General features: G+C 48.3%; 1 protein-coding gene across 4 annotated transcripts in view; it reads left to right on the top strand.

Moving 5' to 3' along the window:
* pde4a (phosphodiesterase 4A, cAMP-specific) overlaps positions 1-23,584 on the top strand; it is a 54,863-nt gene that overhangs the window by 21,997 nt on the left and 9,282 nt on the right. Inside the window, exons 1-10 of one of the 4 annotated variants that reach the window (XM_076266361.1) lie at positions 6,425-7,464; positions 7,561-7,784; positions 9,341-9,526; positions 9,991-10,027; positions 10,197-10,273; positions 11,833-11,882; positions 14,520-14,632; positions 22,488-22,581; positions 22,827-23,005; positions 23,471-23,569. In XM_076266361.1, the coding sequence (XP_076122476.1) occupies positions 7,576-7,784; positions 9,341-9,526; positions 9,991-10,027; positions 10,197-10,273; positions 11,833-11,882; positions 14,520-14,632; positions 22,488-22,581; positions 22,827-23,005; positions 23,471-23,569 (1,044 nt within the window). In that variant the 5' untranslated portion in view covers positions 6,425-7,464; positions 7,561-7,575. Of the gene's footprint in view, positions 1-6,424; positions 7,785-9,340; positions 9,527-9,990; positions 10,028-10,196; positions 10,274-10,495; positions 10,710-11,832; positions 11,883-14,519; positions 14,633-22,487; positions 22,582-22,826; positions 23,006-23,470; positions 23,570-23,584 lie in introns of those variants that run through there. The other 3 variants (XM_076266360.1, XM_076266359.1, XM_076266362.1) reach the window with 3 other exon arrangements.

Genomic DNA, 23,584 nt, shown 5'->3' with positions numbered 1-23,584 from the left:
AGGATTAGAGATGGACGCTCCAGACGGACCCCTTGGTCCATTTAAGAGAGGGGAATTCAAGCCGCAGCATCAAAACCTCAGACACAATTTTTTTCTTTTTTTTTTTTTTACAGCATTTGTGTGGAAATCTGCTCTTTCTCTCTCAAGCTCTCTCGCGCTCTCTCTCTCAAGCTCTTCTCCCTTGTTCCCTCTCTCTCTCTCTCCTCCTCCTGCCTCCTCCTCTTCCTGCTCTCCGTCTGTTTGTCTGTCTGTTTCTCTCTCTCTCTCTCTGTCTCTCTCTTCATTCCCCCTCCACAGCCAGCACCACCCCCACGCATAGCAATCAGCCAGGTGGTAAATGCCCAGACGAAATGAGCTGCTTACAGGAGAGAACTGGATGAGGGAGAGGAAAAGAGAAGGAGAGAGAGGGACAAAAATAAAGATAGAGGGGGATGGAGAGAAATGGAATGGAGGATGTATAGGCAGAGGAGTTAAAGGTGTAGAGAGACAGTTTGAGAGGAGAGCTGCAAAACACTGGGGAACGACAGGAGAAGATATAGAGAGCCAGAGGAATAAAGACAGGCAGGTAGACAGAGATGGAACAAGTGATAGAGAACTAGAAACTGGATGAGAGAAAAAGAGGTATAGAAATAGAGAAATGAAGAACCAAAGATTAAAGAAGAGACAGGGAGACAGAGAGGATGCAGCAGAGAGGATAAGAAAGAACCAGAGACAGGAAGAGAGAAACATGAAAAGCAATGATGCAATAAGGGAGATATGTACATAGATTTGGGGAGAAAAGGAGATGTAGAGAGAAGGGAGGAGGAGAGGAGATATATATAGAGAGGAGGAGAGGAGATGTAGAGAGAATAGAAGATGTAGAGAGAGAGAGAGGAGGAGAGGAGATGTAGAGAGAGAGGGAGGAGGAGAAGAGATGTAGAGAGAGGAGGAGAGGAGATGTAGAGAGAGGGGAGGAGGAGAGGAGATATATATATATAGAGAGAGGAGAGGAGATGTAGAGAGAGAGAGAGAGAGAGAGAGAGAGAGGGAGGAGAGGAGATGTAGAGAGAGAGGAAGAGAGGAGATGGGAGAGAGAGAAAAAGATGAGATGTAGAGAGAGAGAAAGAGGAAGAGAGGAGACATAGAGAGAGGGAGGAGGTGATGAGATGTAGAGAGAGGAAGAGAGGAGATATAGAGAGAGAGGGAGGAGGAGAGGAGATGGGAAAGAGAAAGAAGAAAAGGAGATGTAGAGAGAGAGGGAGGAGGAGAGGAGATGGGAGAGAGAGAGGGAGGAGGAGAGGAGATGTAGAGAGAGAGAGGAGGAGAGGAGATGTAAAGAGAGAGGGAGGAGGAGAGGAGATGTAGAGAGAGAGGGAGGAGAAGATGAGATGGGAGAGAGAGAGAGAGGAGGAGAGGAGATGTAGAAAGAGAGGGAGGAGGAGAGGAGATGTAGAGAGACAGGGAGGAGGAGAGGAGATGTAGAGAGAGAGGGAGGAGGAGAGGAGATGAGGAGATGTAGAGAGAGAGGAGGAGAGGAGATGTAGAGAGAGAGGGAGGAGGAGAGGAGATGAGGAGATGTAGAGAGAGAGGAGGAGAGGAGATGTAGAGAGAGGAGGAGAGGAGATGTAGAGAGAGGGGAGGAGGAGAGGAGATATATATAGAGAGAGGAGAGGAGATGTAGAGAGAGAGAGAGAGAGAGAGAGAGGGAGGAGAGGAGATGTAGAGAGAGAGGAAGAGAGGAGATGGGAGAGAGAGAAAAAGATGAGATGTAGAGAGAGAGAAAGAGGAAGAGAGGAGACATAGAGAGAGGGAGGAGGTGATGAGATGTAGAGAGAGAGGGAGGAGGAGAGGAGATGGGAAAGAGAAAGAAGAAAAGGAGATGTAGAGAGAGAGGGAGGAGGAGAGGAGATGAGGAGATGTAGAGAGAGAGGAGGAGAGGAGATGTAGAGAGAGAGGGAGGAGGAGAGGAGATGAGGAGATGTAGAGAGAGAGGAGGAGAGGAGATGTAGAGAGAGCACGTGGAAATGAGCATCTGCGCTTGCCAGCCACGGAAGCGGGGGCAGGATATAACTGTCAGTCTGTATTCAGACTGCAGCTCCGGCTGGAGGGGGGAGGAGGGGGGTGGAGGAGAGGTTAATCATGAACTTGTGGGGAGAGGGGACGCTTTTTTTTACAGTGGCCCTTTCTCTCTTTCCCGCATGCTGTGAGTCCTTCTCTTTTCCCCGGTCTCTCCATACTTTCCTCCTCCTTCCCTATCTCTTCCTCTCTCTACTCTCTCTCTATCTCTCCCTTCACCTCCCTCTCTCTCAATCTTTCTCTCCCACCCCTCTCTCTCCCTCTCTCTTCTCTCTCTCTCCCTTCACCTCCCTCTCTCTCTCTCCATCTCTCTGTCTCTTTTCCACTATCTCTCTATCTTCATTTCTCCCCCCCCTCTCTCTCTGCTGCTGCTCTCAGAATGAGCTGTTCCACTTGATGACTGAGAGTGCTGCTGGCTGGGCTGATAGAGTGATAGAGAGGCAGGCCATGACAGCACTGCTGCTGGCTGCAGCCTGCTGGGGGAATCAGGGATCCGTCAGGGCTGATGGGAGCCCATCTGGCCCTCCAAGACCAGGGGGACCGCAGCAGGCCCAGTGTGTTAATGGGCAGTGACCAGTCGGAGAGGTCAGCAGGAGGGGACTCGCTCCTGGTCAATAAATCCTCTGCACCGTCCCTTATAGACCGTTGACTTTAATAAATCCAATGAATCCAATCAAGCCATTGACTCAGACTTCAAAGGCCTTTAAAACCCTGGGTATTAATGGAACATAATCAAATTCATTGCTTTTGCTGTATGAGCGGTGTGTGTGTGTGTGTGTGTGTGTGTGTGTGTGTGTGTGTGTGTGTGTGTGTGTGTGTGTGTGTGTGTGTGTGTGTGTGTGTGTGCGCGCGTGCGCGCGTTTCCGTTGGTGTGTGTGTGTGTATCTGTGTGTGTGCATGTGTGTCTGTCTGGGAGGGTTAGTCAAGTTATATAAATAAAAAAGCACAAGTAAAATTGTTACAGTGATGAATGGTGTATGCATCGTAACCAAGGAGATCTTTGAGGAGTTTTAATATCAACAAACGGCCAAAAGTTCACTGTTTGTAGATACAGATGTCTTTAAATTTGTTTGTGTTCATACTGTATACCATGTGTTTTTCTTGTGCATAGGTGTATTGTGTATCTACTGTGTGTGTGTGTGTGTGTGTGTGTGTGTGTGTGTATGTGCATGTCTGTCTGTGTGCTTATAATATGCCATGCATTTCATTGTGCTTGTGTGTTTCATTGTGCTGTGCTCATATTGTCTTTCTCAGTCATGCAATGTACTCTAATGTAATCTAATCTGAATCACAAACTGTATACTCAAATTGTCTTTAAAGAGGCAGGTGCTCCACTTAGTGCCCCTCCCCACCGCCCCATGCCACTGTCCACTCCTCCCCACCGCCCCATGCCACTGTCCACTCCTCCCCACCTCTCCACGCCACTCTCCACAGCTCCGGCCTTCTCCACACGGCTTCATACCCGCACTGCCCCCCGCCCTCTCGCTCCCTAGTGTCTCGGGTCTCAACCTCAATACTCCCCCTCTCATATCTGCCTTTCATCCACCACTTATTCATCCGCTCTTCAATTAGAGACGGCTTTATGCTTTCTCACCACGACCACCACCACTGAGAGGCCTGGGATTGTAAGGCACAATGACCTGCGTTCAAAAGCTCTTGCATACTGACCAAACCCCTGTGCTGGTCAGGGGAGTGTAGGGGAATGGGTGGGGGGGGGGGGGGGGTGATTGCCTGTAAGCCAGTACCCACGCCTTGTTTGATGCCCGCAGGAGAATAGGCAGTCCTATTACCGTGCAAAGCTAAAAGTAGATGCCATATTAAGTTAATTGATGGTGCATGTTGCCGCTACACACAATAGATAATTGATACTCCGGCTCAGCTTACGCAATGGGTTGTGTTGTTGTGTGATGAGGTGCTGTGTTACATATCTCATTGAGGGGAAGCCATCGTAGCACAATGTCTGTTTTTGTAAGTGTGTGTGTGTGTGTGTGTGTGTATTGTGCGGTAGTTTGAGACCGTTCTGATTCATTTAATGATAGCATGGCAGAGCAGTGGGTCTGCTCAGGTGGCCCTCAGTAATGTCATGGGTCGGTGCTTCAGCTCCTGCTCGTTAGGTGCAGTTTGCCGACAGCACCTCTCCAAGATTTGGCATTTACTTCTGGAGTGATGGAGTGGATACAGAATGCACTTAACCAGACCAAACAATGGTTTGTATGTATGTGTGTGTGTGTGTGCTTGTATTTGCAGTAGATGAATAAGTATATAAGTATATATACTCTTTTGATCCTGTGAGGGAAATGTAAGGGAATGTGTGTGTGTGTGTGTGCTTGTATTTGCAGTAGATGAATGTGTGTGTGTGTGCTTGTATTTGCAGTAGATGAATGTCTGTGTGTGTGTGTGTGTGCTTGTATTTGCAGTAGATGAATGTGTGTGTGTGTGTGTGAGAAAGGGAAAGAGAGCTACCTCATTTGTGTGTGTGTGTATGTGTGTGTATTTGTGTTTATATTGTAGGTGATTGTTAGGGTTGTGTATCTGAGAGAGAGTTGTGTGTGTGTGTGTGTGTGTGTGTGTGTGTGTGTGTGTGTGTGTGTGTGTGTGTGTGTGTGTTTTTTCCACCAGGTTGTGAGGGTTCTGATGTGAGTGTGTCATCCCTCTCTCTCTTAGCAAGGAGAGGGGCTCTTGGCAGGCACCCGACGCCTAAGCCCCCCCAGAGACAGCTCTGATCATCAGCTCATTGTCCCTCCCGCTTCCCTCCAGGGGCTCTGTTATCGCTCCAGCAAAAGAGTGAGCAGTCACATATCCTGTAATCATCATGTGTTTTCGTGTATGTGTGTGTGTATGCGCGCACATGTGTGCAAGTCTGTGTGTGTGTGTGTGTGCAATAGACTCTCTCTTTGTGTGTGTGTGCATGCTTGCAATAGACTGTGTGTGTGTGTGTGTGTGTTTGGGGGTTGGGGGTCTGTGGAGGAAAGACTGTGTGTGCGTATTGGTATGTATGTGAGCATGTCTGTGTGCGTTTGTGCATGTGTGTGTGCATTTGTGTTGCATCCAAGAGAGTGTGTGTGTCTGAATGTCTGGCTGTGTGTGTGTGTGTGTGTGTGTGTGTGTGTGTGTGTGTTTGTGTGGTATGTGTATGTGTGTGTGTGTGTGTGTGTGTGTGTGGTGCTTGTCCCCTGCAAAATCTAAGTCTGTTTTTCTTCATTAATTATTTAAGCAAAATAATTGCCTCGTTTCGAGGTGCATTAGTGATGTGTGTTTTTATTTTATTTATTTATTTATTTATTTTCCATTGCGCTATATCAGCCATGCAAATTAAATCTGTCTCTCCGCATTTGTATTTTTAAAAAGCCCCCAAAAATCTTCTGAAGCCTGCCAGCTGTGTCTCACAGCACATCTCTCCTCCTCCTCGCTGTGAGATAGTGGGTCCTGGCGCTGTGGCGTTTTGTCGCCTCGGAGTGTGTGCACAGAGAGAGAGAGAAAGAAAGAGAGAGAGAGAGAGAGGGGGTCTTCACTGCCCCATAAGCAAGCGAGAGGCTGAGTACACCAGCGTGCATTCTGCTCTGCCTTTCTTCTAGGCTGAGTCACTCTCACAGACACAAATTACAAGGAAAGAGGCAGAGAATCTGGGAAGAGACAGAACAGTGACAAAGAGAGATACAGAGATGGAGAAAGGGGGGGATGGAGAGAGGGGAGAGAGAAAAAGAGAGAGTATAACAGGGAAAGGATGGGGAGAAAAGACTGGTTGACATGGCATCTTATTCCCATTGTTTGTTGCTCTGTGCAGTCTTTGAGCTGCTGGTTGCTGCGGGGTGTTGCCTGCAATTTATGCAGCAGCTTTCTTTTCGCCCCCTTCAAAATGACACTCTCTCTCTCTCTTCTTCTCTTTCCCTCTCTTACTTCCTCGGTCTCTCTTGTCTTCTCCCTCTTACCCTCTCCTTCTCTCTCTGGTTGTCCAGATATGCTGCACATACAGTACAAACAAAATACAGTCCGGCATGCACACACACACACCACGCAAAGTGAGTTCAAATGCGTTCCTCATAATAACAAAACCATTATTCTGAAGCATGAGATCAGAATGACGGATAAGTTGCATGGTCAGCATGTTTAGGCTATATTTATGGTCAGCATGTTTAGGCTATATTTATGGTCAGTTATGATGCACTGTTATGCCCACGGCCCTCCGCAGGAATTGTTTTTGGGCAAACACGAACTGTTTGGCTATGAAACACGGCGTGCTACAGGCGCTCAGGAAATATAAACATTTAGATAGGAGGTGAGTCACTCCGTCCCTCCACTCCTCTTTCCAATTTCCATGCTCTACCTCTCTCCTCTTTCACCCTCTTTTTCTCTGCACTCGCTCGCCCGCCTGCTCCGATTCTCTGCATTCTTACCCATATTGCGCAACCGCCTTTGGTCTTTTGCTTGAGTCGATCAGTCTTCCTGTTGCCACGAGAGGAGCTCTGTCAGTACTTAGATAAGAGGGGGAGAGAGAGACAGGGATAGAAAGAAGGAGAGAGAGAGAAAGCTGCAGAGAAAGAGAGAGACAGAGGGAGAGAAGAACTTGACTGTTGAAGAACTTTATATGTGTGACACCAAAAGTTGTGTGGAAACCAAGACACGGAGACTTGAGTCTGCAAGAGAGCGAGCCCGCGCGAGAGAGGAACTTGCGTATTGCAGAGGAAAACCGTAAACAACTTTTTTCTTCCGTAAGAAGACCAGAAAAAGGACCTGCTCAGAAGCAAAGAACAGTAAGAGAAAGAAGCACACTGAAAACAAGAGAGAGAGAGAGAGGGAGAGGGGGAGGGGGAGAGAGAGGCATGCCTAAGGGTTCACAGTTGACTGTCCAAAAGTTGTGAACAGAAACACAGGAACAGACTTGTGTGTACGTGAGGCTCTGAGGAAAAGGAGAAGCTGCTGGTTGTGGGACGTCCCTGTGTGTTCATATGTGTGTGTGTGTGTGTGTAGTCAAAGACGGCCTCTATACACACACACACGCACGACACACACACATACCCATGACACACACACACACAGCCAGATACACCCCTGCCAGCCTTTACAAGAGCAACGGACAAACAGCACCAAACTGCCGTGGGAGCTGCATGGTCATGATCTAAACGACGATAAGAACTCGTCTGTCGCAGAGACGTCAAAGAAGCAGTGGCACTCTGGCTGCAGGATTAAGGGCCAGTTGAGAAGGAGACCTCGGGGCTGGAGGGACCAGAGTGGGAGGTGTGGATAGGGACCAGGGCGACTGGACCGCTGCTGTCTGGGACAGGAAGACACAGGCACTGGCGGTTTCAGACTCCCTGGGGAGGTGGGACACAGGAGATTTCCTCAGTGGAGGCCCCGACGGAAGGCCCGAGTGACGGCAGAGCAAGCGTTTAACCAAAAGTGCTGGAGTGGGTGAGCAGCTCACGGTGCGAAAAGCGATACAAACTAAGTTGACAGGATACCACTTACCCCAGACAGACTCTCTCTCTCTCTCACACACACGCACAGCCTGTCTGCGCTGTGATGGCACAGAAGAAACTGATGTGGCAGATTGGAGTGGAGGAGAGTGAGGCTGACGACCTCGTGTCCGGGGAATTTGCCCCGTCCTCACCGGTCAGCTCCCCGCCGATCTCTGAACCAGGTCGCAGCAGCTGTGGGAATGCCCTCTTCAGACGCATGAGGCTCAACCGCAGCATTCAGGAGCGCAGACGCTCGCTCCACCGGGGTTTCAGGTACAGCGCCCTCCACACCCATTGGCACCCTCTTTTTTTTCGCTTTAGGGTGCATCATTTTTTCTCACAATAAATTTGGATTTTTTTTATTGTTGTATTTATTGTTGGACTCAGATAAATCACCAAAATTGTATACCTCTTTTCACTCAACTTTACCAGGGCTTCCAATAAATGTGAAAGGTGCTATGTATAGGCTATGCTGCAGACCAGCGGTGTCCCTAGGAGGTTCCACATGTTGGTGTGTTAAAGTAGAGTCTCTGTACATATGTTTTATTTCATTAAACATGGCACTTAAAAATGTTTTAAGTACCATGTTTAATCGTGAAACGAATCATGAAACTATCAGGATTGCTCCGTGTGTTGCAGGCTGATAAAGAGGTGCCTGTGTAGGTTTTTGCCGCTGATAAGGGCTCTAACGGGGTGAGAATGCGCTAAAACGTACAGGCCGCAACAGGAAACCTCAGGGCACCAGTTTACTAATGTGCTTCCCAAGGTGTCACTGTGACCTCGTCACAGTGACGTGTTGCAGCTAAGCCGTCAGGCCTGGTTGACTTCATGACCTTGTGGAGATTCACTTTGTGTTCTTGAGATTGCTAGAAAATGTAATAATTAAGCTTATTATAATTGATTTATATCATGATGTTGTGCCAGGGTAAGCCAGTAATTAAACCCAAAATGATGAGATTAAACTTTGACCTCAACTTAATGTTGCAGAAACAGAGAGTAGTAGCCTACATATTCACAAGCTATCATGCACACATTTCACACTGATAGCTCTTGTATCTGTATAACTTTGGTAAAAACAGCCTTTTTCATAGTAACATGGACAGCCCAGACTTAAATATATTCATGTCGGTGCGGAAAGGGCTCATTTCACCAAATTGCTCCAAATGGAGTTAATTGCTGTACTTCGGCGTCACAATTTTCCATAACACCCGCCGAGGAGGGGATTCCATTCAAAAATGAAAGTGACTAGGTGAGCCTTCCCCCCTGAAACTGTCAAAATAATGTTTGCCTGAGATGATTTTCGCTGCAACAAGCACAACATAATGAGGAATCAAATCAATTTGTTTTTGTCCGTGCTTGTCCTGAGGCAGATATCGCATTGCATTGCTTTCAGCTCGCCTCAGCGGTCAAGCTGCAAGGTGGAGATTCCTGTATATCCTGGCGCGTTACGGGTAGAGGCAGCCTCGTCTCCGGTGATGATTTGGGCTCATGTTCTGTCGGCCAGGGAGTCCTAATGTATTGGTCTAGCAGTGTCCCCTGAGCATTCTGATAACAATGCTCTCTTCATCTCTCTTTTCTCATTATGTCCCCCACTGTATTTTTCTGAACTCTTCCTCTTTTTATCTTTCCCTCCTCATTGTCGCTCTCTATCCCCCGCTCTTCCCCTATCCCTTTCCTCTTTTCTTTCACCAAATCTATCTCTTCTCTTCCTCTGTCTTTCTTTTCTCCTCCCTCTCAATCTCTCATTCCTTCCTTTGTTATTTCTCTCTCTCTCCCTCCCTCCATCCCCTCATTTATCCCTCGTTCTCTCTCTCTCTCTCCCTCTCCAGTTTCGATGGGGAGAATGGGCCATCTCCTGGCCGCAGTCCCATGGATTCGCAGGCGAGTCCAGGCCTGGTGCTCCACCCGTCCTTCCCGCAGAGCCAGCGGCGGGAGTCCTTCCTGTACCGCTCCGACTCGGACTACGACATGTCGCCCAAGACCATGTCCCGCAACTCCTCCATCAACAGCGAGTGGTGAGCACTGGCCAGGCCATCTGTGGGCTGTCTTCCTTTGTCCACGCAGCTCCCATCAAACAGCTGCCAAGGCTTGTCCCAGGCCAGCAGTATAGCAGGCAGTAGCAGTAGTGCTAGCGTTAGCGTTAGCGCCCACCACCATCGTGCTGAAGTGTTTGAACTGAAGACATAATGACCTGTGGGAGATGCTGGCGCTGGAGAAGTGCTCGGGCCGTGTGTGTCTTACATCACTGCTTTCCTAATTTGTTGGACGGAGACTGCTGAGGCAGTAGTAAACTTGTTGGTCAGGAGGGTTGCACTCTCATGAGATGCCCATGATGCAATGGTGCTTGACACTAATGGTCTCTCTCTCTTCCATCTGTGTCCTTTCTTCCCTCTATCTCTCTCCTTCTTTATCTCACTCTCTTTTTTACCCTTTTCACTCACTGTCTCTGACCCACTTCAATTCTCACCCCCCACACCAGCCATGCTGAGGACCTCATAGTTACTCCTTTTGCTCAGGTAAGCCACACAGTCCTTTCTCTCCTCAACAGGTGTGTATGTGTGTGTGTGTGTGAGTGAGTGAGCGTGTGTGTGTGTGTGTGTGTATCATCTGTGTGTGTGTGTCTATGTGTGTTATGGCCCTTTGGGCACAGCATGCCCACCTTTGTTCATGTTTCTCATTTTCCAGGTGTTGGCCAGCCTCCGAACTGTAAGAAGCAACTTCACCATTCTCGCCAATGTCACCACCTCACCTACTACTAACAAGTCAGTATGCCAGCAGCCAACATGTCCCTCACCCCTGTCTCCCTCTCTCCCCACCGCAACTCACCACCAATGGTGCTGACGGCGCCACCTTTTGTGTGTGTGTGTGTGTGTGTGTGTGTGTGTGTGTGTGTGTGTGTGTGTTTATGTGTGTGTATGTGGCTGGCTGTGTATGTCTTTTCTGTTACCATGAATAAGTGTGTCATCTGTGCTGTGTGATGGTCGCCTCATGTCTCCCCCCTGGAGTATCCGACTCTGCTACGGATCCGGTCTTGATCTGGTGCCAATGTCAGGATCTGTGCCAGACTGTTCCACTTCAGCGTCAGATCCGTGCCAGTCCTGCACCAGATTCGCGCCGGCTCTGTCTCAGGGTCAGCTTCTCTCTGGGAGGGATTGCATGGCTGCCCATCCTCCCCAGATTCCTCTCTACAATAACCGCGTATGGAATGCATTTTCATTCTTTGTCCTGAGACAGTATTGAGACAGCTTGCTCGCACACTCTCGCTTTACTCTCTCTCGCTCTGAGCCATTGCCTACACATGCCTGGCCTGCCCTCACTCTAGCAACATGCCTGATATCTTCCCTGATATGTTATTCTGAGAAGTAGCTGATTTTGGGACAGATTTGGCCCCTGGACAATACCAAATGATGTTGTGCAAGAGGGAGCTTATTCCAATAGCTCCAGTTTATGTCTTTTTTGCCTTTGAGCCTTAATAAAATACCCTACCTTATCTATCTATCGTCTCTCATCTATTCTCTCTCTCTCTATCTCTCTCTCTCTCTATCCATCTATTTGATCTGGCCTGGATTAGCTTGATGAGGGCAGAGTCTGTTCTTGGGTCAGTTTCCCTTTCGAATAGGCTACGCATCTTCCCTTCCTGCAGCACCTTACTGTCTGTGTTCTGAACTACTGCTGCTATCAGTGTGCTTCCCTCTGCACTCCTCTGTGGCACCCTGAGAGTACACTCAGGCTGTGAAAACACACAACACCCCCCATTCTGCACTCTCTCTCTCTCTCTCTCTCTAAATGTGGGAAGTGCCTGTACATGTCTGACCAAGCCCTCGTTCTGAGGAAGAGGCCCCTATGCGTCGGCGTGTGTTATGCTGACCCGTCAAGCGTGGAGCCTGTCAGAAACCCGTCCGGCTGTGACACCTCTCCTGGGTGAGTTCGTGTCCAGCCGGAGTCAAACGTGGCACACTGAGTGGTTCCTCAGAACGAGGGGAGGGTTGGTTGTCTGTGTGTCTGGGGGGTCGTGCATGGCTAATGGCGTTCGTGTTTATTGTGTGACAGCAAAATTTCATTTCCATGTTGTCTTAATGAGCACTTGAGGAAACATTTCTATGACAAGCAGCTCTTGAATTTTCATTCGTAAATTGCAGACCCCTCCCCCACCCACAATCCCCCCCCCCCACACACACACACACTCACTACCAGTGCAATGTAATTATTATCTGAGGAATAAACAATCTCTCCTTTCACTGAGTGGAGTTGTTGGCATTTTGAGCCAGAAGAGGGCGCTCTCACACACTTCCGTTTCATGCACTTCCTCTTTCATCCACAGGAGGTCACCAGTGACAAGCCAACCCACTGTTCCCAAGGCAACGCTCTCTGGTATGTTTAGTGTGCTGTTACTTCGTCACTTTTGAACGTTATCCCACACTAGCACTCTCCCACACAATGTCTCACACATCCTCTTTCAGTTCTGAATGCAGCCTCACTTTGCCAGCATATTAACACCTCTTTTTTTTACAGTTGAAGGGCATCGTCATGTGGTTCACTTATTGGTGTAGTGAATCACTGACAGTAAGGCTAGTGCAGGATTGCATATGACTACTGTAGGCCCTTAATTATTATAGGTCTATGAGCATTTTAATCCTGTAAGATTTATTGAATGTCTTATTTGTGGTCAGGAGGACAAACCTATTTTCTAAATTTTTTAGATTCATTCTATGCATTCTGAAATTCCTTGGATTCTACTGCATGTAGAAGGCCTATTTAGAGGCTGGAGCCATAGCCATACTCCAAAAGTAGTTGGCATACAACAAGCGAGCTGTAAACACAAGATTATAGCTATTTCTGGTTGGTAGAAAGGACAAATACCCTACCCACTTAACCAGTTGAGTCGGAGATACTGAGTATGTGACACAATAGTATTTTACAACAGTTTAGTCTAGTATAATGATTTGCTATTATCTGATTGGACGAGAGGCATTCCATGAGTAATGAGATATCCCAGGTCATCCTCTCTCGGACTCTTCACTGCTCATTCTGCATTTTGCATTGTATTGTCAAACAGTACACTTTTCTCCACGTGACTTACTGTGCAGAATACAGATGGAGATTCCTCATCTCCAAAGTGACTTACTGTACAGGATAGGCCTCAGAGATTCATCATCTCCAAAGTGACTTACTGTACAGGATAGGCCTCAGAGATTCCTCATGAATCTGTGCACCCTGGCCTCTGAACCCATGGCACCAGTGCTCTCTGAGCATTTCCCTGCTGGGTTATGGGACATAGATTAAGCCAAAACAACACCCCAATCAACCCTTTTAAAGTTATAATTGCAAAATAGCAAGAGCCTATGGAATGAGCCTATGGCTATGTGTGTCAGAAAGTGTGGTCGACTGACATAGCCTATTGCAGATCAATTTCAGTAAATGGCCATACTAAAGGCAGAAGTATTAATGACAGAGCATGATTAGACAAGTGTAAAGACAGAGCATTATTAGAAAATATTTGTTATAGGCCTTAATATGTCACTCATTCTTAGTCATGTGAGATGACGCCAGCATCTCAGATAGCATTAGGATGCCTTCCTGTTGTAGTGCAGTCCGCTGATGTCAACGACGGTTGGTGGTGCTGGCTTTTTGCTCATTATCTGCTACAATTGTTTTCATGTACCCTGTCACTAGATTTTATAACAGAATAAATTAATATGGTTCTATCAGTGAATAATTTATGCATGGAAAAAAGTGCAACAAAACAGCCACCCTCAGCTTGCTGACCACCTAAGAACAGAATAGAATAGAATATAGAATACGTAAGGGATAATGTATAGAACGCCGGTCATTATTGGGAAAATAAGTCCCAACAGGGCGAACCGGACCCCGACGCGCAGCGGAGCAGAATAGAATGATCAAAAAGCCAGCTGACCACCGACTTGGGCCTCCGAGGCCTGCTAGTTACTTTCTGTTTGGAATGTGTTTTTAAGCATCCTCCGTAGGATGAAAGAGACACTACAGAGTCATAGACTTCACTCTTTGTCTATGGTTGGCGATTATGACAAACAAATTGGTAACACTTTACTATAGACTTCCATATGTTATGACAGTCAGTTATCGTATCCAGTTTTGAATTAAGAGGGTTAATAGGAATTAATTAGGGTGTTCAATGATATAGCAGCGTGTTGTTGCCATTATTGACATGACACATAACATACCATACTCATTACAACAGCCATAGCGTCAAAAAAATATGCCATTATTATGGCATTATGGCAACATTGTACTGTGCCAATACAACCAAGCACTCACTGTCATGACAAGTTATAATAGAACGTGGTATGAGTAATGGGTAGTGAGTGAGTGAAGGATTTTGACATGTTTATGCCGATCATATAGAGTATTCAAGTTATAATGTGAGTAATGGGTAGTGATTGAAGGATTTTGACATGTTTAGGCCAACCATATAGAGTATTCAAGAAAAGTGAATTAAAGAAAAGAAAAGTATAGAGTATTCAAGAAAAGGGAACTTGACCTCACACGTTACTGTGCTTACTCTGCTTAGAATTTCTGATTGCTTTCACTCGTTAAAACACAAACAGCATCTATTATCTATTATTTAGGACGAGATGTATGATGTTCTTTATGCAAAGTGGAGCTATTGCATTATTCATGATTCCAAGAGCCATCATCAGAGAAATCCTCTTCCCTGGTTACAAGTCACACGCAGAGAGACCATGTGACACAAGGAGAAGCACATTATGTCATGTTATGTTGGTGGTGGCCACATGAGCATCTATAATGTAATGTTATTCTATGTTTGTAATCACAACATGAGCATCAACAAGTAATATGCTCAGGGGCTTTGGCAATGTTGTGTTAGTGATTAGTTATAGTATATAAAGTATGCACCCCAGTTTAATGTTACATTGGGGGTTGCCAGCTTGGCATCTAAAATGTGATAACAACGTGAGATGCGATGACTGACCCTGGCGTGTCTTGTGTGCTCTCTGCTCCTCTGTGCAGATGAGACGTACCAGCAGATGGCCCGAGAGACCCTGGAGGAGCTGGACTGGTGTCTGGACCAGCTGGAGACCATTCAGACGCACCGCTCCGTCAGCGAGATGGCCTCCAACAAGGTGCCTCCTCCACCCTTCACTAACTCAGCTACACCCACACTGACCGTCCACCATGTCCTTATCACATGGTGCTCTCCTAACCCCCAACAGCAAGATCCCTCTACTCTGCCTCCATCCACTATGGCCTCTGCCAGTGTTTGTTTTTCCTGTGAGGAAGGATATACTGCCACCTTTGTTATTATGGTGCCTTGCAAGCATCTTTAACATGTGGTTGGGTGTTATGATTTTATACAAGGAGGATTTGTGGATAATAGTTGAATTCATCTCTTAACTACTTCAGAGCATCAGACCAAGACGGGTCTGTGTTTTATTACGCAATCGATGTATGTGTGTGATGGGTACTCTGTAGGGATACTGTTTTTTTCATTGTGGATAAATATTGCATGTCAGATCAGAAGCATATCTGGAATTCATTTTGAGTCAGTGGATGTAGTCAGCTTTTTTTGTGGCCATTTGTTCCTTAGGCAGAGGTATTGCTCCAGTTTTGGAAGGCAGAGAAAGATACAGAGAGAGAGAAAGAGAAAGAGAGAGAGAGAGAGAGAGAGAGAGAGAGAGAGAGAGAGAGAGAGAGAGAGAGAGAGAGAGAGAGAGAGAGATGGTCTGTGGGTGGGTGGGGAGGACAAGAAGGCAACATGGGAAGGAGGGCTGTTGGCTGATGTCTCTGCTGTAACCTTGGTTGCTATCTAACTGCAGCGAGGTCTGCCCTTCCTCCACTGCCATTGGCTGCCCCGTCTGACCACAAGGCATGTGGTTGAGGCAACGTCCAATGAAAAAACAATACTCTTTTCAATAGATTGGTCCCTTAAAGCGACAGCGTCATTTGTTTAATTTTGTTGTTTTGCTGAGGGTGAATGCATCACATTTTGGTGTAAATTCTTACTATTATGACATCATTAGTTGTTTGTGTTATATGTGCGCACATGTACAGTTAACAATGATTTGGTGCATGTGTGTGTGTGTGTGTGTGTGTGTGTGTGTGACATGCACAAGTGAGTGAATTTGGAGAGGAACAAGAATAAACAGACGGACTGTTTTGTGGTTACATGGAAAGAGCGAGATGAGAAAGATAATATGTGTGCTATATGACAGGCTGCAAATACACACACACACACACACACACACACACACACACACACACACACACACACACTTTCAGACATACTGTACACACAAACAAAATTAGTCAAGCAGCAACAGACATGTTACACACGTCAGATGTCAGGCTCCATCTTGCGGCTACACACACATACACACATACACACACACACTCTTTTGGTGCACACTTGCATGGTATTTGAAGCACATGCGCACATGCTCAGTGCGCAGGCGTGTGCACTTACACACACACACACACACACACACACACACACGGAGAGAGAGACACACACAGCATCCAGGCACGCGCATGCTGCCACAGTGCCTGATTAGCTTGCGCAAGCTGTCCTCAGCACCCAGGGAGACGGAGCACAGAGGCAGCCGGAGCAGAGCAGAGCAGAGCAGCGGCTCAAGAGCTAGCAGTGACTCTGCATCCCCCCAGCATCCTGCACCGCTCACACCGGAGAGAGAGAGAGAGAGAGAGAGAGAGTACTGAGAGAGAGAACTGAGCTGGGAGTACGGGAGAGAAGACGTAAAGGAACGCAGCAACTGGACTTGGACCTGGACCGACGGGGGCTCCGGGACCTGGATCGCGTGGCCGGACCAGGCAGCTGGGAATCGGGCTGAGCTCTTGGGCAGTTTGGGCCCCGGCTCCTGGAACTGCGCTGTGGGGGGAGGGGCGCCGAGGGGAGCGAGTGCAGGGACGAGGAGAGGAGGGAGAGAGAGAGGGAGAGAGCCTTGTTTTTTCTCCCCCCCCCCTGTGACCACTGCCATATGTACCGTGGTTCTGTAATCTGACCATCTACAAGACGGGGGGGGGCTTTCTTTTCCTTCTTATCTGTGAGTCTGTTGCACTGTCACTGCCTGTTTCTCTTTCTATCTGTTTCTCTCTCTCTTCCTCTCTGTCTGTTGCTTGCTGTCCATCTGTCCTGCTCTATCCATCCATCCGTCCGTTGTCCTCTGTGTTTACCCCTTTCTCTTCTCTCTCTCCCCATCCCTCCATTGCACCCCGTGTCTTAGCAACCTCTCCTCTCTTTCCAGCTCCTTTCTATCTTTCATCCATCTGTCCTTCTCTCCCTCTCTCTTCCCGTCTGTCCTCTCTCCCTGTGCTCCCTCCTTCCGTCGTCTGTCTGTCACTCACTCTCTGCACCTCACACCTCCATCTTTTCCTCTGCTGTTTCCTTTTTTCCTTCTTCCTGGCCACTGGCTGAAGTGGTGTCCTTCAGAATCTCCCCCTGTCTCTGTCAGTCTCTCTCTCTCTCTCTCTCTCTCTCGCTGTCTCTCTTCCTCCCTCGCTCTCTCTCTCTCTCTGTGTTTTATTTTTTTTGCTTGTTTGTCTCCATCTTGGCTCTGTCGCCCTCCTCCCCCCCTCGTCCTTCCCGATCTGGGTCAGCCGCGTTCGGCAGCGGGGTGAGATGTAGTCCCCACGGCCTCCGCTTCCAGGGGGGGCTCCTGGTCAGCTTGGCGCGGGACCGGAGGGGGTGGTGACCCTCGTTCGTGGATGGCCGCCGGCCCGCTCTGATGTCCGCCGGACGGTCCGGTCCGGGGGCCGTCGCCCTTCGGGGGGGCTCTCTGTGAGTCCCCCACCCCCCTAACCCCCCCCCGACGTCCGCCTGTCTGTCCATCTATTGGTCGGTCCACCCGCGGTCCCCCAACCCCCTTTCGCCGAGGCAGGGCGGCTGCTGGCACCCGTCGCTCTGGAGTGCCCTGGCTTGCCGGGCTGCGGCCTTTCCACCCAGACCCTGAGTACCCCCGCGTGCCGCTGGAGCGCCCGTGCAGCATCGCCGTGCCCGCTGCACCACCACCACCACTACCACCACCGCAACCGCCGGCCGTCGGGCCTCTGCCAGCCCGTCTCCGCGTCCTCCTCGCTCAGCAGCATGGGGGTGGTGGAGGCCGTGGAGCCCTCGCTCTCGTCCTCGCCCTGCCCCTCGCCCACCTCGGGCTGGTGCGGTGCGCTGCCCCCCTCCGTCAGCCTCAGCTCCCTGCAGAGCAGGGCGGCCGCCAAGCTGGAGCTGGAGGCGGCCACCGATGATATGCTGGACGGGGGAGGCTCGGGCGCCGAGCGCCGCTCCCCCTTCGTGGACCTGTTCTGCGAGACCTGCTCCAAACCTTGGCTCATCGGATGGTGGGACCAGGTAGGGCTGGCAGGCTCCTGTTTGCTCCACTGGTAAAGCAACTTGCCGAGCGAGTGGGGTTGTAAACAGCAGGGGTCAATCATGGGGTCAACTCCCAGTGCGCATGCGTAGGCTGCGGATGAAAATGTATATGTGCAAAGTAAGGAGCTTTGGATGAAAGTATCTGCTAAATGAATACATGTGAAGGTGGATGTGAATGTGGATGTGAATGTGCCCATGCGGCAGGCGCATTACCTGCGGCAGGTGCTTTCCGGAGGTGCTGAGTGTATCTGTGTCCAGTTTGATGCCGTTTTCTGAAGATTGTGCAGATTGAGTGTGTGTGGTTGTTTATGTGCACGTTTGGCTGTTAGCTGCTTGTTTCTGAAGCCGCATACTGACAGGTCAATCTGTCATAGAAATCAATGTCTGATTGTTTACAATTATGCGTCTCCAGTCAGATGCATATGTCTGGGACTGTTTACGTGCCTCCTTGCCAGTATGAATATGAAGACCATGAAGGTCTCTGTGTGTTCGAGCCAGACCTGCTAACATAAACTTAATTAAAGCAAACGAGATGCCGCAGGTTAGCTAGGCAGGGACTCCATCATGCTGCCCAGGGAGATGCCTGTTTGAAAACCTGATGCTTTTTTTGCACTTGATCTGTTTCCTGAGCGACGGACGACTGGCGGCTGGTTGATTCTACACGGCTGTGTAAAGGTGTTGTCGTATGGTGGGGTTGGGAGATCAGCATGGCGGCTGGGGGGCTGTCTGGACAGAGCTGGCTCAGTGGCTCCTGCGGCTCTCCCCCTGTTGACAGCCTGGCCAGCTGCTGAAGTCCACAGTGACAGGTGGCCTTTGAGCGGAGCGGTAGCCAACTCGAGAGAGGAGGAAGGAGGGAGGACAACAGGGAGAGATGGAAAGAGAAAGAAAGAGGGAAAGAGAGAGAAAGAAAAAGAAAGAAGGATAGAGAGGAAGAGAGCAGGGGAAGGTGGAAAGAGGGAGTTCTAGGGAGAGGTGTATAGAGAAGGGGATGGGAAGAGATAAAGAAGGGACATTTTTACATTAGTTTTCTAAAGAGGAAATAAGGTAAAACAGGTAAACAAGACAAAAAAGGGAAAGAAACTAAAACAACAGCAGGATGGATTTGCACATATAGTGTGTGTGTGTGTGTGTGTGTGTGTGAAAGAGAGAGGAAAGGAGACAGGAGCTAGTTGCAGAGTGTTCAGTCTCTCCTGGTGGTGGGCTGTTGTCAGTCTCTGTCTGTCTGTGTGTGTGTGTGTGTGTGTGTCTCCTCCACACCTGCTCCCTCCGTCCCCCCTGGCCCAGGCTGGCCCGGATACAGGCTCCAGCTGGCCCTGCCCAGACGCAGTGAAGGACAAGCCCTGGTGCTGTCTCTGATCTAGGGCAGGAGAGAGAGACAGACAGAGAGAGAAAGAGAGAGAGAGAGAGACAGAGATAGAGGCAGAGGGAGAGAGGTAGAGCGAGAAAGAGATAGGAGAGAAATAGAGAGAAAGGGAGAGAGAGAGAGACAGAGAGAGGGAGAGATTGAGGTAGAGGCAGAGAGGTAGAGTGAGAAAGAGAGAGAGAGAGAGAGATAGGGAGAAAGAGAGAGAAAGGGAGAGAGAGAGAATTGCAGAGGAGAGGAGCAGAGAGTGAGGAGGAAGAATGAAGGAGAGAGACATGGCGAGAAAAAGAAAGAGAATAAAGAGGGAGGGAAGGAGGGAGAGGGGGAGAACAATAATGAAGGTGAGAGACAAGGTGGGAAGAGAGAAAAAGAGACAGAGAGGAGGTAAAGGCAGAAAGAGAAACTGACAGGGAGAGAAAAAACAAAAGATACAGAGTAGGAGGGGGAATGAGAGAGAGAATGAGGGAAAGAGAGGAAAAGGGAGAGAGAGAGCAGCAGGCCACTGTTCTGCAGATAATACAGAGCAGAGCAGCTCCCTCCGACATGAGCCATTTTTATCTCATATGTATCTTGTCTAGAGCAGACAGGGAAATGTGCAGACAACCACCAGACAACTCCTTAAACATTTATTTATGAGCCTGCTTGTGTTGTTATTCTCTAATCATATGCTAGAGAATAACCATCAGTTCCTAGAGGGCCTAACATTATAGAGGATGTCGTGTTTTGTACCATGCACACCTGTACTCTACCAAGGACAACATTTACCACGTCACTGGTACCATGCACAACTGTACTCTACCAAGGCCAACATTCACCACGTCACTGATGTTCAGCTGACTTCACCCACCATATTAGAGCATCACCACAGATACATTTTAGATAGATAGAGTCTCTGAGAAAGTGGTTGTAAACTGTGCATTGTCTCTCAGCATAAGATTCTCCTCTTACGGCACAATTATTGTAAATAGTTATGGCAGCGGGCAGGAATGTCTATAACAGGAATATAATGGTCCTTGTCACAGCGAAGTTGAAGCAACCTCCAGCTGAAAACACACTATGTTGGGCATAACATGAAGTTGGGCTGAGGATACAAGTCTTGTACAGAGACATGGCAATCCCAATGAGAAGCAGGTCACACTCTATACAGTAGCTGCAGCCTGACAGTGGACACGGGCCTTTTTTGTGCATTTGTAAAAGAGAGTGTGATATGACCAGTGTCAGTGTTTGTGACTTGCCATTGTCAGAGAGTTCGCAATTATGACACAGCCATGAATGGCTTTGTCATATCATACAGCTACATCAGCAGATGTGTGCAGAAGTGCATTTTGTGGATGTATGATTTATTCAGACAGATGTTGCACAGATGCATGTAGGTGATAGGTGATAGGTGATATATCTGATAATGTGGCACAGGAGTTGGCTGCATTTGACCATGGTGACCATTGCACAGTGTTTCCCACAGAATTGAATTCCATTTGTGGTGGTTGGTTTGCAGAATTAACTTGAATACAACAGTTTTTAACAAATTAGCACAGCGTGGTTATGATGCTAACCAAATTTAAGCACAATTTAGTACAACCTGGAAAATCATTGTGTGGTGGTCAATGTTGATATTGTGGTGGGCTGCCACAAATAAGTTAATGTATGGGAAACACTGATTGCAGTCTTAACTGTGTCATAAACATACTGTATCTGTGTCTAGCCTAGTCTAGAGTCTTTGAACCTGGTGCTGTTCTTGGGTTACTTGTTCAGATTATATAGTCAAACAGTTATTTCTCTATTTGTTGTTTGGTAGATTTATTTTATTGATAAAAGTCAAATAATTCCATATAACACAATTCCACTCCATTCCAAAAGTCAGTCAGTGCTCAGTGAGTGTAGTGAGTTTTGAAGATGGCTTTGGACTCCTCCGTGTTTCTGCTCCATCTTCACATGCTGTCTCTCTCTGTTAGACAGATTGTGTGAGTCACCGTATTGCCACTACCGTCTGACTGTTGCTCACATTAGTTGTGGACCAACAATTGGCATGGTCCTGCTCCGTGTTTACTTGGACGCCATGTTTCCAGGCAACCGCCATGCTGTCCTCTATATTTAGGGGCGTGCAGATGAAATATGAATGTCCTGATGGCCCTGACTTTGTCACCAGTTCTGCCAACAAATCGTGGCTTCATGCTTGATTGTGCAACTTACTGTATGCATGGTCGTGCTTCCGAGAGGAGGAGAGAACAACGAAGGGGGGAAATGACAGATTATTTAGGAGGCCAAGGAATTATAGGGGGAGGGGGGGGGGTAAAAAAAGGATGTGGAGAGGGTGAGAGAGAAAGAGAGAGAGACAGAGACAGAAACAAGGAGAGAAAGAAAGACGAGAAGGGAGGACGGACACAAGACAGAGATGGATTACAGATGAAATGACGAGAGAGAGAGAGAGAGAGAGAGAGAGAGAGAGAGAGAGAGAGAGAGAAGGGACAGAGACAAGGGAAAGAAGGATGGATGGATGGACTGAGAGAGGGTTGACCTTGGGAAAGGTCGATGGCAGACACCTGCTTACTCCGGGCTGAGTGTCACCCAGCCAGTCACCTCTCTCCCGTCATGCTGCAGGGAGGACTGGGAGGAGGCAGTTGCTAGGGAAACCTCACTGTTACCATGGAGATGATAATGTGTGAAGGATCAGTCAGTAGGACAGATGAATTGGCCAGAATGCTCTGAGTGTATACTGCCTGTGTCTGCATGTGTTTTTGGAAGAGTGTGTGTGTGTTGATGCTTGTGTTTTGATGTAGGTACCACAGTTCATTGAAATTGTGTGTGTGTGTGTGTGTGTGTGTGTGTGTGTGTGTGTGTGTGTGTGTGTGTGTGTGTGTGTGTGTGTGTGTGTGTGTGTGTGTGTGTGTGTGTGTGTGTGTGTGTGTGTGTGTGTGTGGAGGGAAATCTGAATATCTATTAGCAGACAGGGATGATAATTTCTTTCAAATTATTCTTCCGTTTCTGTCTTGCATTGTAATGATTTATCTGCAGCCACATGCACGGCTTCACAGCAATATAACAAAATACTACACAACCAGTGAAATAAACCTCATGATTAGTTCAAGCTATACAATGTCTACAGAGTATGTAAGGGACATTTTATGATGTCATTCAACACAAAAGATACAAAAGCCTGAAGACCATCCATAGTAACACGATGCACATGTCTCTGTGTCTGTCTGTCTGTGTGTCTCTCTCTTGTGTGTCTCCTGCCCAGTTTAAGAGGATGTTAAACAGGGAGCTCTCCCACCTGTCGGAGATGAGTCGCTCTGGGAACCAGGTGTCTGAGTACATCTCCACCACTTTCCTGGGTGAGTCCACTCCCCTGACCTCCATCTGCACGGCAGGACATCAGCGGTCACTCAGACACCGTCACATAGCCACAGCTGTCTCCTCATGTCTCTGTTGACCTTGGCTCCTGTGCCTGTGTGTGTGTGTGTGTCTGTTTGTGTGCATTTGTGTGTGTTTTTCTGTGCCTCTGTGTGTACGTATGTGTTGGTTTGTGCATCTGCGTGTGTGTGTGTGTGTGTGTGTGTGTGTGTGTGTGACCCCACAGACAAACAGAATGATGTGGAGATCCCATCGCCCACCTTGTCGGAGCGGGAGAAGCCCATGTGCCGCATCAGTGGTGTGAAGAAGCTCACACACAGCACCAGCCTGACCAGCTCCAGCCTGACCGACGCCACCATGCCCCGCTTCGGAGTCAAGACTGAGCACGAGGAGTCACTGGCCAGGGTACACACACACACACACACACACACACACACACACACACACACACACACACACACACACACACACACACACACACACACACACACACACACACACACACACAGGCACTTACCTGCACACTCACACACCCCTGCACACACAGATATGTGCCTGTACAAGAAAACACAAAAGCTTTTGATAAAACACACACACACACACCCACACACACATACACACACACACACACACACACACACTTACCTGCACACTCACACACCCCTGCACACACAGATATGTACCTGTACAAGAAAACACAAAAGCTTTTTATAAAACACACCACACACACACACGTCCATGTACCTACACAGATCACAATTAAATGTGTGCATGCGTAAATGCATACAAGCTGAGCTGGCATGGGTGAAAGTACAGTAGCCAAGAGCATGTTTTGCAGTTTGAATAATGCATGTGTGCTGTGCTACACAGGAGCTGGATGACTTGAACAAGTGGGGCCTTAATATCTTCCATGTGGCGGAGTACTCCAACAACAGACCACTCAGCTGCATCCTGTACGCCATTTTCCAGGTGTGTACCAGGCGC

The sequence above is a fragment of the Alosa pseudoharengus genome, unplaced genomic scaffold, assembly GCF_046254945.1.
Source record: "Alosa pseudoharengus isolate Yale_2024_CS ecotype anadromous, Long Island Sound unplaced genomic scaffold, YU_APseudo_1.1 YU_APseudo_1.1_scf_4, whole genome shotgun sequence".
Taxonomy (NCBI): Eukaryota; Metazoa; Chordata; class Actinopteri; order Clupeiformes; family Clupeidae; genus Alosa; species Alosa pseudoharengus.
The sequence above is the reverse complement of the archived record's forward strand: the minus strand, read 5'-3'. Positions and strand labels throughout refer to the sequence as shown.